Here is a 14,485-nt window from a genome sequence, read left to right as displayed (position 1 = left end):
AGCATCTTAGAGAGGTTGCCAAAGTTCTTCTAGATTTAGTTTGTCTGAGTTTGTCTCAGTTACTTTATGTCATTTCAGACAGACTGGATGATGATCAGATCAGACCACTGTGTGGAGCACTGACTGTTGACAGACACCCTGTGCAGACTATAACCTCACTGTATATTTACCATTAACGACAAAAATAATGTTTGGAAATGTAAATTGATAATTGGAATTGACATGCTAATGAAAAAAATTGAAATAACCAACTTTTAAACCTTTTTTGGTGAAATAGCTGGATTGAAATACACTTTTTAGTGTATTTCACATAAATAGTTAACTATATGCGACAAACAAAAAATAATTAGATTTTTACAATCTTTTAATTTTTTAAGAAAGTGTTATACATTCTTTATTTCCAATTGGTTAAAGTTAAAAAGAAAGTGAAAGAAATCCACTATTTCACTTACTTTTATGCAATTTAGGAGCCACGTGCACCCATGACAGGTATAATGTTCTCTAATGTTATCTCTCTTTCAAGTTCAGGTTGCTTTATTGGCATGACATTTTGTACAGTATTGCCAAAGCATTTTAGATATAAAAAAAAAGCACATTAACATCATCAAAGTAATACAATATACAGCAAGTTAGAAATAAATAAAATAAAAAAGGAATAAAAACAGACAACATCTCAAAAAATTATAACTATTCCAAAAATAAAATGTGTAGATTGTATTGATAAGGCAAATGAGTTGATCAGCCATTTCAAATAGTGTTCAAATGTTTTACAGCCAATTTAGATCTATTTTTGTCCTCTCTGACTGTCTGACAGTAAAGTTTTTCGGAGTCGTTTAGATTAAAGAATGAATTATTTGATGTTTTTCTAGCTCTTATGAATGTGTGCATACATTTGATGAAAGCTTTAGAAAACAAAAAACAAATTTCCAGGATGTTTTATTAGATTCAAAAACCATGGCTGGATGCATTGTAATTCCCAAACAGGTAAGAAAAAAAAAGGAAAAGAAAAAAAATTCACTACATACTTATTGTAATGACGGGTAGGGAGTGACAGAGACAACTGGAGGTAAGATCCATAATGCAGGTTTATTCAGCGTCAGGCAAGCAATGATCAAACAGGTGCAAACGGGTATATTCAGGCAGTCCAGAATCGTAGTCGTGTAAACAGGCAATAGGTCATTAGGCAGGCGGCTAAACAGGATAACAAGGAAGAACAAGGCTAGGGTCTAAACACGGTGATAAACAAAGACGGAGAAACGCGTTGTAATGTCACTAGTAGTTAACACGACTCGGCAAACGGGATGGGTGACTGAGTGGCTTAAGTAGGGTGTCTAATGAGTCTCTGATAGTCCTCAGGTGTAGTGTGTGTAATCAGTCTAGATGAATGAGCAGGCGTGAGTGTGACTGGAGAGCATGTATGCATTTGTAGTTCATGAGAAGGCGGAAGTGTAGTCCATAATGTTCGTGTGAGAACCAGCGATCTCTGGAGAGCGATCGCTGGTTATGTGACACTTATATTGTTGTTAATATACCTGGGTGGCCCACCCAAATAAAGTCTATGTGTGGGAAGCACTGTGATGTAATGTACTTATCGTAAGACCCATGAGCCAGTTATTTTGCTAATTGTGATTAAAATACTTTCTGTTCAAAATAAAGAGGAAAAAAAGCAAGCACTGGAGATCTCTTGTACTGAATTGGTATCAAACTGTGACCCCAAAACCAATTTGTGACTTATCTGTATGGTTACACCCCATATGGTTATTTACATTTCAGTTATATTTATTTTGAAATGTATTACAAACAGTGTAGTTTAATATTAAAAAAGGAATTGTATTTCTTTGAAGTCTACACTGAATTTGATTTATGTCAGTAGCCATTATTCCAGTCTTCAGTGATACTTGGTCAATTAACATATTTTGAAAGATGTAAAATAAGTCTCAGACTCAGACTCAACTTTATTATCCTGTTTAGGGGATCTAAAATTGCAGCAAGGTGCCATTACACCTTGCTGCAATTTGGCGAAGTTCCATGTACACATTAATAAAATATTTCCTCACAACATACCATACATCACATTGTAGGTGCATCTCCCTCCCCCCTGGACTCATTTAATGACCTAATGGCCACCATTATAAAAGAATTTCTAACTCTGTTTTTCTTGCAAATAGGAACTCTAAAACGACATGCTAATGGCAACAGCTGAAACAGAGGTGATCCGGGGTGCATAGGATACCCTGAGCTCTCTTTAAAACACCCTGAGCTCTCTTTAAAACAAAATGTCCCTAGAGTGTGGATGTGAAGATTAAGCTCAAAACATCCCATAAATAATATTTTTTTAACTCTTTGAAACTATCCCCTTTAGGCTTTGATCCTAGTTGTGCCATTTTGGTGACTGCTGCTTTAAATTCAAATGAGAATTAATCTTTTGAGAAAAGAGGGCAGAGCTACAGATACTTATGTAGCAGATTCAAAAATAAGACTAACCTCCTATGCTAATAAAGGAGAGCTCTTTACTAATGGGCTGGTCTTTTCCCCTTCGATGTCTTGTACAAAGGAGGAATGTCAATCAAAGTGTTTCTGTACAGTCTTTTTATTAAGAGTGATTATAAAAAAAATAAGTTTTGCATTTTTACCATTAGAAGCTGGTTATATTCACAGACTGTTGCTACACAACTGTTTAAACCCTTTACAAAGGTGATTTTGAATAATAGGTCTCCTTTAATATTATAATTTTGTGCTCTTGAGACATTCAGTTTTATTTAACAGTTCTTAAGTATGTTAGCTCATGATTGTATGGTGGGTTCACAGTAAAATTTTTAATGTAATGACTTTAAGTGCAGTCACCCTGTTAGTGTGGTTCAATCCAAACAAACTCTTTCACAATTCAACTTAAATATGAATGCTATGGACCAAATATCTTTAATCAAATCCAAAAACAGGTCATGAATTCACAAGATGAGACCTTAAAAACAACAGAATCCTCAAGCATAACCTATTTTTGCTTCATAACCTTGAAAATGCCATCTCTTTGCAACAGAACTCCATTTGTGTGCAACCGAGGAATTTCTGGTGCTGTTTTGTGGTGTGTGATGTAATGTGGTTAATCGATAGCAAATTACAGGATGTGCACAAAGTTGTTCCCTCAAACTAAAACTGCGAAAATATGAATTATCCATTGATTTGTGTCAGCAGATTTTGGCATGAAACTCCGATGAACTTGCACTTCTGCTAATCAGCCAAGCAGATAAAATGTATGCCAATACTCAAACATTGGGCAATTAATCTCCCTGGCGCTCAACACAACTGACACACAGATGACCCACAATGATTGCTGCAATCTTTTCTATTAACACTAAGGTCTTGATACTTATCTCTTTACTGTTGAGTTTGATATGTTGGATTTCCATAAAAAATTTTTTTTGCCTTTCAAATGCATTTTTGGTTATATGTATATACACTACACTATTTTCAAATAAAATTATTAGTCCATTATTAGTTATTATTGATTTTATAATAATAATAATAATAAAAATAAATAATAATAAAATAAAACTAATAATGATAATAAAAATAACAATAATAGTTAATATTTGAGTGATTTCTTAAGGATCATTTGACTCTAAATGACTCAGCCTAGAGACAAAGTTGAAAATTCATCTTTATATTTATTTATTTTATATTTATTTATAGTGCTATAACGTTTCACAATTTTTAATATAATTGTGATGAAATAAATGCAGCCTTGGGTTATAATCCTACTGACCCCAAACTTTTGACCGATAGTGTGTATATTTTTTAATCATTGCCGTTTTTCTTTCCTCTCTCAGGCATTTTAGAGACGAAGAGGCTGGACATTGTCCGCACACGAGGTCCCATCCCGCAGTCGCTGGGTGGAGTTATATACTATGCAGCAGATCTACCTATATGGTGGCAAGTGCCTCAGTATGTCCTCATCGGTGTCAGTGAAATCTTTGCTAGCATCGCAGGTAAGTGGTCTTTTGCAATTCATAACATACACACTAACACTAACATTTACAATTATAAAAGGGATACCATTTAAAAAAAATTTTCGTTTAATTGTATTATCATATTTATCAAGGTTTCTTGTGCCAAAATATTGCACTAAAGTAATAATAATGAAAAAGTTGATCTTTTTTTATAACTTATGAAATGAACAAGGTGAACGTAATGAAAAAGTTCCCCATGGACTGTGCAATTTCTTCAATATCATGGAATTTGAAAAGGTCAATTCCAGATATTGAAAATCATACAATTTATTTATTCATCAATTTATTTACTTATGTATTTATTTATTTGTCCATGTCATGTTATATCAGGGTCAGGGAATGTTGTTTGTCACTTTAAATGTTTGTGTTAAAATTTTAAAATATACATTTCCTATACTGTGTCATTTCCTTTGATTTATTATTTTACACACACACACACATACAAACACACACACACACACACACACACACACACGCGCAAACACACACGCAAACACACACGCAAACACACACATATATCCATACCTAATATGCATCATACCTAATATGTATCATATTAGGCATGTAACTATTTCCAGGAGGTGATAAATTTTTTTTTTATAAATTGTTAAAATATTGATGTCTGTGATTGATGTACACCATGATTTTATATAAAATTCACTTTAATGTGTGATATGACTAAAAAGTAGGCATAAACAAATCTTTTCTCAATTCAAATGAAAAGCGTCTTGGACACGGAAACAGTATTTTATACATTACAACTTGAACAAACACAGGCTTGGCATGGTTTGGCTATTTTCAACACTGTTTTTTCAAAGTTGAATGCAGTCAATAACAGTAGCTGTATCTGTTTACTAAGGCAAACCTGCCAATAAAAGGTACATTTTAAGAGTTTTGGCTACAAAATCACCACTTCACGTCTTCTTTATTTTAATTTATTTTCAAAATGGAAGGAAAATTATTCATTGTAGCTCTCATAATGACTATTACATTAATGAAAATGATATTCAAGCTCAAACTATTTAATTTTATGCAAAACACAGCAGCACCTTGTTTTTCTGCTCATTGTAGGATGTGAAATTTCAGCTTTTTAGTCTGTGAATGTCTTTGACATTTGGCATTCCAGGAACCCTGGAAGAAATTGTGATTCTTTTTAGCACTTTTACTACTAGGGTTTTTACTCACACTTCTCTTGTTCTAAACCTCAAAGAGTTTCTTTCTTCTGTTAAACACAAATACAGATATTTTGAAGAATTCTGACATTGACTTTTTTTGTTCCACAGTCAATTGTTTGGATATCAACGCTCTTTAAAATATCTACTTTTGTGTTCCCCAGAAGAAACACTTTGTATAGGTTTGGAACAGCTTGGGAGTGTGTAAATATGAAATTAAATTATTTAAACTTTTTTTTTACTTCTGTACATGATCACAGTTATAGTTAACTAAACTGTAACCAGAAAGTTGGATGACAATGAAGTGAGGATCTACTTGCAGCTTTATTTAGAATCATCGGACAGGCAATGGTCAATCACAGGAGCAAACAGGTACATACAGGGAAATTCAGAAGCATTTAGAATACACAGGCAAATGGTCAATACAGACGGAAAACATTAGAAAACCATAAACAAGACAATGGTCAATGAACATGTAAAGACTATGGTTAGAAAATGCTTCATAGTATAAGAACATACAAAACAGGGGTAAAAATGCAGAAAATCAAGGCAAGGAAAATGTGTAGAAATGTTACAGGAAACAAGACTCAGCAATGTGTGTGTGTGTGTGTGTGTGTGTGTGTGTGTGTGTGTGTGTGTGTGTGTGTGTGTGTGTGTTTGAGAGGTGCATATATAGTCCTAATAATCAGTCCACACTGTAAAAAACAAACAAACAAAAAAAAAAACAGCTGGCATGCCGGAAATAAAACATAAAATAACGGCTGTTAAATTACAGACCTTTACCACAAAATAACAGACGGTAAATTACAGAAATTTACCGGAAATTTAAATTTAAGGAAATTTCAATAATTTAATGTCTGTTATTTTACTTTTTTTGCGGCACCCCAGCTGCTGGAAAAAATAAATAAATAAATAAATAGCTGATTTTTTTTACAGATGAGTTACAAGCTGTTTGTGTGTAATCAGGGGTGATCTAGAACTAGTGTGTGCGTGTGTGTGTGTGAGGTGCCTGATGGAAGTTGTAGTTCATATAGTGGCAGATTGGTAGTCTGGGTGATATTGCATGTTTTCCAGCCATCTGCAAGGCGTAGATCACTGGTGATTGTGACAAAAACTCTTAAAGAGACAGTTCACTCAAAAAACGGAAATTTCCTTTAATCATTTACTCAACCTTCACTTTTCATTAATCTTTCTTTCTTTTGTTAAACACAAAAAAAAGATATTTTGAAATATGTTGGAAAACTGTAACCATGGACTTCCATAGTAGGAACAACAAATAATATGGAAGTTTGGATACAGGTTTCTAACATTTTCAAAATATCTTATTTTATGTTTAAATGAAAACAGAAGCACATAAAGGTATAGTACAACTAGAGGATGACCTAATGATGAGTAACCTTTAATTTTTTGGTGAACCATCCCTTTTAAGTTGCATATGTGTATTTTTAGGACTAGGCAAATATGAGCCAGAATCATTGTTTTTTTATTTTGTAAATTTCCTACCATAAAAAGGAAAAAAAAAAAATTTTTTTTTGATTGTAATAAGCTTAAGCTTAAAAACTTAATTTACTTGTTATTTTTTTATTTATTTATAAAAAAAAAAAAAATCAAATTACACATATTTAAATTTTTGTATTTCGCAAAACATTGTCATATCATAGCAAACCATACCTTAATGGAAAGCTTATTTATTCCACTTCCAGGTTAATTATACATCGTAGTATGACAAAAAAAGAAAACATATGAACCGATATGACTGGTTTTGTTTGTCCAAACTCACATATGATCCTGACCAGTGCTGTGTAAATTACTTTTAAAAAAGTAATTAATTACAAATTACTGTTTACTACTCAAAAATGTAATCTGATTCCATTACTATTTACTTTGTGTAAAAAGTAATCCAACCACTAATTAATTTACTTTGAAGTTACTTTTAAAACATAAAATATACCTTTAAACATACAAAATAAACTGCAGCTCAGGTGCTTCAACAAGTTGCTGGTCGAGTTAAAAGCAGTCGAAAGTTCTTCAAACACTGCACATAGAATGTGTTTCACAGCAATATTGTTGTTTTTACGCTCAATAAAATCAAAGTAATGTTTGCAACGGAAAACGTGGTGTTAAAATAATAAATTTTTCTTCTAAAAACTATAATTCTAACGTAAGTAATGCAATTACATTGACTTTAATAACTGTAATCAAATCACAATGTAAATTATTTATTTAAAATGTAATTCATTACATTACTGCATTCTTCAAAAAAGTAATTATAAAGTAAGGCATTACTGCGGAACCCCTTACACCCAACTCTGATCCTGACTATGATTAGATGTGGATACTGTATGTAAACATAGACTGTCACACAATAATATGTTACTTGTTTAGATGCAAGTGCAATTTTTAAATGCGGCAGTGTGTCATCATAACTCCTCAGTGTATTTAAATTGATGTTCTGCATGAAATGACCCCTTAAGTCATGGTGAGCCTGGAGAAATGTAATGAGAAACACTTCAAGCTCAGTTTTGCTGTCATTCTTCTTGTGGCGTATGGCTTCTCATCAACTAAAATGCATATAATGAATACCTTTTTCTAATTGAGTAAATGCACGTGATTGTTTTATGCATGTGCTATCACAAGTGGTTTATTTATTTATCTATTTACTTGCCATTCCAGTTCTCAGTCTCTCTCCATTTTTCTTCTTTTTTTGGTAGGATCATTCATCTGTCCTAATGACCATGCTAATCAATGCTTGTCCTTTTAAAACCTGCAGTAAACTTCTCTCAGCCTTGCCTTTTGTGTAGTTGCTCTTGTCTGAGCCGTGGCTGAAATTGCTTGCTAAGGAATCCATGGCTGTATCAATCAGGAGCGATCGATCGGGACTTGGCGATACATTATTGCAGTTGCGCAGTTAAGACGGCCAGGGAAAACATCTCGCTCCTGCTGGAACGCACTAAGAAAATATCACGAAAGGCTTCAGCTAGCAGGTTTGAGATTAATGAGAGAACGGATAAAAGGAAACAAAATTGCCTAAAACAGCATTCGTACGAGCAAAAATGCATGGTAGTATTACCACCTTGACTGCTGAAAAGTACAATAATTACAGCAGTTTGTGTCATGATGAGAACTGTAAGAAATCTCATTCTGATTTCACTTAAGACGTAGGTTTTTTACAATTGATAAAAGTCTAGTAAATAAAAAAAGTAATGACTTATTATAATAATTACAATAAATTGTTAATTAGTGCTGGGCGATATTGCCAAAGCATTATCACGATACCACGTTTCATATAATTTGATAACGATAGTTATTGAATATTATTTAAACAATCCAATTAGGAATACCACATTACTTTAATTTACCAGCAGTAATAAGGCATTAGTAAATGGACTTTGCTCCCGCACTACCCAGTGGTCTCTCATAACTAGATGACCATTAATCTTTTTTTCCGATGCAAGTTTATGGCGAAAAGTAAAAACCGCTGCAGTGTTTGGATACACTGTGTTTGTTTGAGGTAATTAGTTTACTATTATCACTGAAATGTGTTTATTCTATACAAAGTGTAAAGCAGATTTGTTAGTTCTACTTGCATGAATTGTGGTGTGCTCTAGGCATTTGGAAAAGTTGAAATGTTTTTCAACTGGGTGCTGCTGGAAAATGCACGCGATTCACAAGTGCGCCTCTTGCACAACATCTGCACGTCACTCTCATATGCGTGTCGTGCAAGTCAGGCACCTCCATTGGAAACGACAAACTTACGCCCCAGGCTTGTTGGCACTGCTTCCAAGGCACGTGCTCAGCAGCCATATTTCAATAAAACTAGAGCGCTTCATACCGAAACTTCATACCGAATCTTTTTTAATCGATCTTGACAATGGTGTTCGGTCAATAAATATCGATACCGATTTTATTGCCCAGCCATGTTGTTAATTATATTTTTTTAAAAATGAGACGGTATTTATTTTGACCTAATAAAATAAAATAAAATAGTGTGTCCTAGATAGCATTAATTTGTCGCTTAATGTACGTTGTGCACTCTGAACGATCTAAACGATCCTTAACTGTACCGAATTAATATTCTTTGGTTTGTAAAAATAGCAGAGCTCTTTTTTTTGGTGCTGATTAATATATATATATATATATATATTTTTTTTTTTTTTGGTGCTAATTAATATATATATATATATATTTTTTTGGTGCTAATATATATATATATATATATATATATATATATATATATATATATATATATATATATATATATATATATATATATATATATATATATATATATATATATATATATATATATGTGTATATGTGTATATATATATATATGTATGTATATATATATATATATATATATATATATATATATGTATATATATATATGTATATATATATATATATATATATGTATATATATATATATATATATATATGTATATATATATATATATGTATATATATATATATATATATATGTATATATATATATATGTATATATATATATATGTATATATATATATGTATATATATATATATGTATATATATATATGTATATATATATATATATATGTATATATATATATATATATGTATATATATATATATATATGTATATATATATATATATATATATATATATATGTATATATATATATATATATATGTATATATATATATATATGTATATATATATATATATATATATGTATATATATGTATATATATGTATATATATGTATATATATATATATATATATATATATATATATATATATATATATATATATATATATTAACACCAAAAAAAGAGCTCTGCTACAACATTTACATTTGAAAGTACAACATTTGAAAAATCTGAAACTGAGCAACAAAATCTAAATACCGAGCAAATTGCCCATTAAGTTGTCCAAAAAAAAGTTCTTAGCAACACACTAATCAAAAATTTTGTTTCAATGTTTTTACAGTTGGAAATCTAGAAAATTTTTTCGTGGAACTTAACCTTTATTTAATATTCTAATGTTTTGTGGATAGATAGATGTGCAGTTTATAGTTGGAACTCTAGAAAAACAGTGATGAGGGGCTTTGAAAGATTTGAACAAAAACTAAATAAAACTATAATCTCTATAAGATGAAGAACTAGTGGGCGTCACGATGGCTCAGTGGTTAGCACAATTGCCTCACAGCAAGAAGGTCGCTGACTTGAGCCCTGGTTAGGTCAGCTGGCATTTCTGTGTGGAGTTTGCATGTTCTCCCCGCGTTCGTGTGGTTTCCTCCAGGTGCTTCTGTTTCCCCCACAGTCCAAAGACATGCGGTACAGGTAAATTGAATAAGCTTAATTGGCTGTAGTGTATGTGTTTGAATGCATAAAACATATGCTGGATAAGTTGGCGGTTCATTCCGCGGTGGTGACCTTTGAATAATGAAGGGACTAAGCCGAAAAGAAAATTCATGTATTAATGAAGAACTAGCATCAAAGTGTGTTCTATGCACCTGTAGCCTTGTGGGCAGACCATCGACTGTCACTTTACTATCACTTCACTCACTTCACTTCCCTTCTTCAGGATATTCCAAATAGAACTGCTGCTACTCTGTGCAAAGAACCATGTTTTATTAGAGGGTACAGTATGTCATCCTGCCTGTGCTTCTGTTTTAAGTGCTGTTCATTTATAATAGGGAAGTATGAGAATTATTATGCAGCCAATGTTTAGCATTTAGACTGATTTCATTATTGTAAACTGTGTTGTATACAGTATAACAGTGAGTGTGAGCTGTAACAACTCTGATTGATTGACAAACTAAGTCATTTCAAGTTATTGTTCGCCAAAAACAATATTTATTTACTATTTACTTGCCTTCAGGTGGTTCCAAACCTTTGTTAATGACTTTTTCTGCTGAACACAAAAGGAAGATATTTTTAAGAAAGCTGGAACGCGGTAATCATTAACATCAATAGTAGGAAAAACAAATACCATTGAAGTAAATGGTTACCGATTTTCTATTGTGTTCAGGACAGGAACAAAAGAAACTCAAATGGGTTTGTGACAAGTAAAGGGTGAGTAAATGAAGACGATTGTCGGTTTTGGATGAACTATACCCCTTTCAAGAGTGAGTTTTAAGGTGCCTTCAAAAATTATTATTGAGTCATTTAGATTATTATTATTGTTATTATTTATTTATTTATTTTTGATAGAATCAGTTCATGAGAGTCATTTATTCACAAAAAAAATTACGCTTGTCATTCTGCATACCAGTTCACCTACTCATACTAGTTTGGCCATACTAGTGTATACTTTTTGTGAAGGAAAAGTGCATAGCTTATTGTGTGTGTGTGTGTGTGTGTGTGTGTGTGTGTGTGTGTGTGTGTGTGTGTGTGTGTGTGTGTGTGTGTGTGTGTGTGTGTGTGTGTGTGTGTGTGTGTGTGTGTGTGTGTGTGTGTGTGTGTGTGTGTGTGTGTGTGTGTGTGTGTGAGTATAGCAGAAGAGTAGGCAGTCTGTGGGACATACTGCTTTATCATAATTGAGTCTTCAACCGACTGTTCTGTTGCTTAGTTACATGCATCTTGTCAGCATTTAAACTGCCCTGTCAATCATCTTGTCACAGTTAACATCCTCCACATTTTGTTTCGTTTAATTTCCTACCGTACTGGAGAGAAATGAAGTAGCACATTGATCTGTCAGTCACGGGGCTTTCATGCTGAGAACTCCCCTCGTCTGTTTGCATAATAATGTGTCTGAAAGCTAATGACCAAACTTATTTTTATGAAAATTTTAGATGTTGCAGACAAACTAATAATGCATAAAGATGACTACCTCATATGGGGGTAAATTGATCACATAAACACCTTTATTGTATTGGGATAGTTCACCAAATAATGAAAATTCCCTCACTATTTAGGAAAAAAGTACAATAGAAATCATTGACTACAGTTTTTTTTTTTTTTTTTACATTCTAGCGTTTATCCTATAATATTAGATTATGCACTCCACAGCAGTAAAATTTTTAGCACTGTAATATTATGTTGAGCATAATAAAAGCCTACAATTTTGAACAAACAAATACTCATGTTTGATACATATTTTTTTGCATGATTTTTCTAATGCTCGTGTTGAAAAGATTTTCTGTTTATTTCAATCATCAGTTCTTAATAGGGATGTAACAATATTGTAAATACTGTCACACCGCAATAGTGATTTTTTTCAATATTACCGAAGGTGAATGACTTAAAACTATATTTCTGAGAAAAGTTTGCTTCGGCGAATGAAACAAACGGGAGGTAGCGGAAACTACAATTCCCATCAGCCTAGGTGTGGCCATCATCCTTTGCGGTCTGTTGTCACTACAGATCCAGTAATGCGGAAATGGAGTGTGGTGCTAGTAGCGGGGAAGAAAAAAAGCTGGAAATGATCGAACCTAAAGCGAGTTTTAAATCAGATGTGTGGAAGCATTTCGATTTCTTTCTAAAAAGATACGAAAAAGGAGAAAAGGTGACAGACAAAGAAAAAAAAACAATATGCAGGCACTGCCAGACTGTGGTGAAATATAAGTCGGGGAATACGACTAAAAACAGTCATGGGGACTGCAGAACACAGCACACTTGTTAGATTGATGCAGACATTGACTTGTACCGCAAAGAGACCTCTATCTCACTCATGGCTTGTCCTCTCAAGTGATGGAAAGACAATGCACAACATTACCCACTGCTGTCAACCTTGGCTAAATCATATCTCTCTGTCCCAGAAACCTCAGTCCCAAATGAGAGTTTTTTTTTTTCTGTTGCAGGGGACATGCCCAGAGATCCCAGCTTTTACCAGATTATAGTTATATGATAATTTTCCTTAAAAAACCCATCTCTATCTAAGTGAGTGCGTGATTAAATGTTGAATGTGATGAGTTTTCAACAATACTGAATTGAAACTTTATTGTTTTTATATGGTTTAATAGTTTTTTGTTATTAAAATTGAAAAATTTAAGTTCCTGTTTCGAAACTTACAGATAGATGGCTAATTTTTATGTCATTGATATGCTCAGTGCTAAGGTAAATAAACACTTTTGGCACTTTTTTCTAGTCTTTTTATTAGTTTTGTTTTTCCTGTAAATTATTCAATAAAAACCGTACAGTGCCATTCATACCGAGGTATTATCGTATCGTGAAATTCTGATACTGTTACATTCCTAGTTCTTAATGTATTGAATATTATGCTGTAGACTTTATAGGATTAAGGTGTTAACACTTAAGTTTCTCTGTTTGTTTCTCTTAGTGTTTCCTTTATATAAATTGGTATATAAATGTTCTTTGTCAAAAAAGTAATGGAGAATTAAGATGTGTATATTATTAATGCTAAACAACACAAGACATGCACACACATACTGTTGCAAATTTTGAAGGGGAAAAATGACAAATTCAGTAATTTTAGGTGACAAAATATCAGGAATATGTTTTTTGAATTATTACCCTGAACTAAAACTGACTAATATAAATAGAACTACCTCTGACTCCCTCATATAGACCACTATTATAGCCATGCAGCTCTTCTGTTTGGTCCATCACTTTACATTTTATAGTTGGCTGAAAAAATAGCAGAACAGAACTTTACAATCTAAATATTTAAGATTTTAAAATCACAAAAGTTAAAATAACTAAACAAAAAAATAAAAATGAAATAAATTTACCATATTTGCTATAAAAAACATTCAATAACTGATTTGAGCTCAGGACTGTAGACTACATTTTATTTCAATTTTGTTTACTTTACACATGCTACTACCTTTAAAAGCATATGTATGTGGAAAAATAATTACTTTCAATGTCAAAAGCAAATATTTTAGCAAAATGCATATATATATATATATATATATATATATATATATATATATATATATATATATATATATATATATATATATATATATATATATATATATATATTTGCATTCTGTCTGTTTATCACACATGCACACAGCTATACTCACCCACTGACATACAAAATATGTTTGCATGACACAATGTATCAAAACATTATTCATTCATTTTCTTTCGGCTAAGTTATTTTACTCATTAGGGGTCACCACAGCGAAATGAACCACCAACTTATGCAGAATATGCTTTACACAAAGAATGCCCTTCCAGTTGCAACCCAGTACTGGAAAACATCCATACACACTCATTCACACTCATACACTACAGCCAATTTAGATTATTTAATTCACCTATAGTGCATGTCTTTGGACTGTGGGGGAAACCTGAGCACTCGGAGGAAACTCACGGGAAGAACATGCAAACTCCACAAAGAAATGCCAA

The 14,485-nt window shown here is 32.4% G+C and overlaps 1 protein-coding gene across 3 annotated transcripts in view; it reads left to right on the top strand.

Moving 5' to 3' along the window:
• Positions 1 to 14,485, top strand: part of slc15a4 (solute carrier family 15 member 4) — a 148,258-nt gene that overhangs the window by 67,961 nt on the left and 65,812 nt on the right. Inside the window, exons 7-8 of one of the 3 annotated variants that reach the window (XR_015496937.1) lie at positions 3,828 to 4,405; positions 6,163 to 6,685. Coding sequence is in view for 1 of the 3 variants with exons in the window: in NM_001320529.2 (NP_001307458.1) it covers positions 3,828 to 3,986 (159 nt within the window). In the remaining 2 variants the exon portion in view is untranslated. 3 annotated transcript variants of the gene reach the window in all.

This window comes from Danio rerio, chromosome 8 (assembly GCF_052040795.2).
Source record: "Danio rerio strain M-AB ecotype USA chromosome 8, GRCz13ab, whole genome shotgun sequence".
Lineage (NCBI taxonomy): Eukaryota > Metazoa > Chordata > Actinopteri > Cypriniformes > Danionidae > Danio > Danio rerio.
The sequence above is the reverse complement of the archived record's forward strand: the minus strand, read 5'-3'. Positions and strand labels throughout refer to the sequence as shown.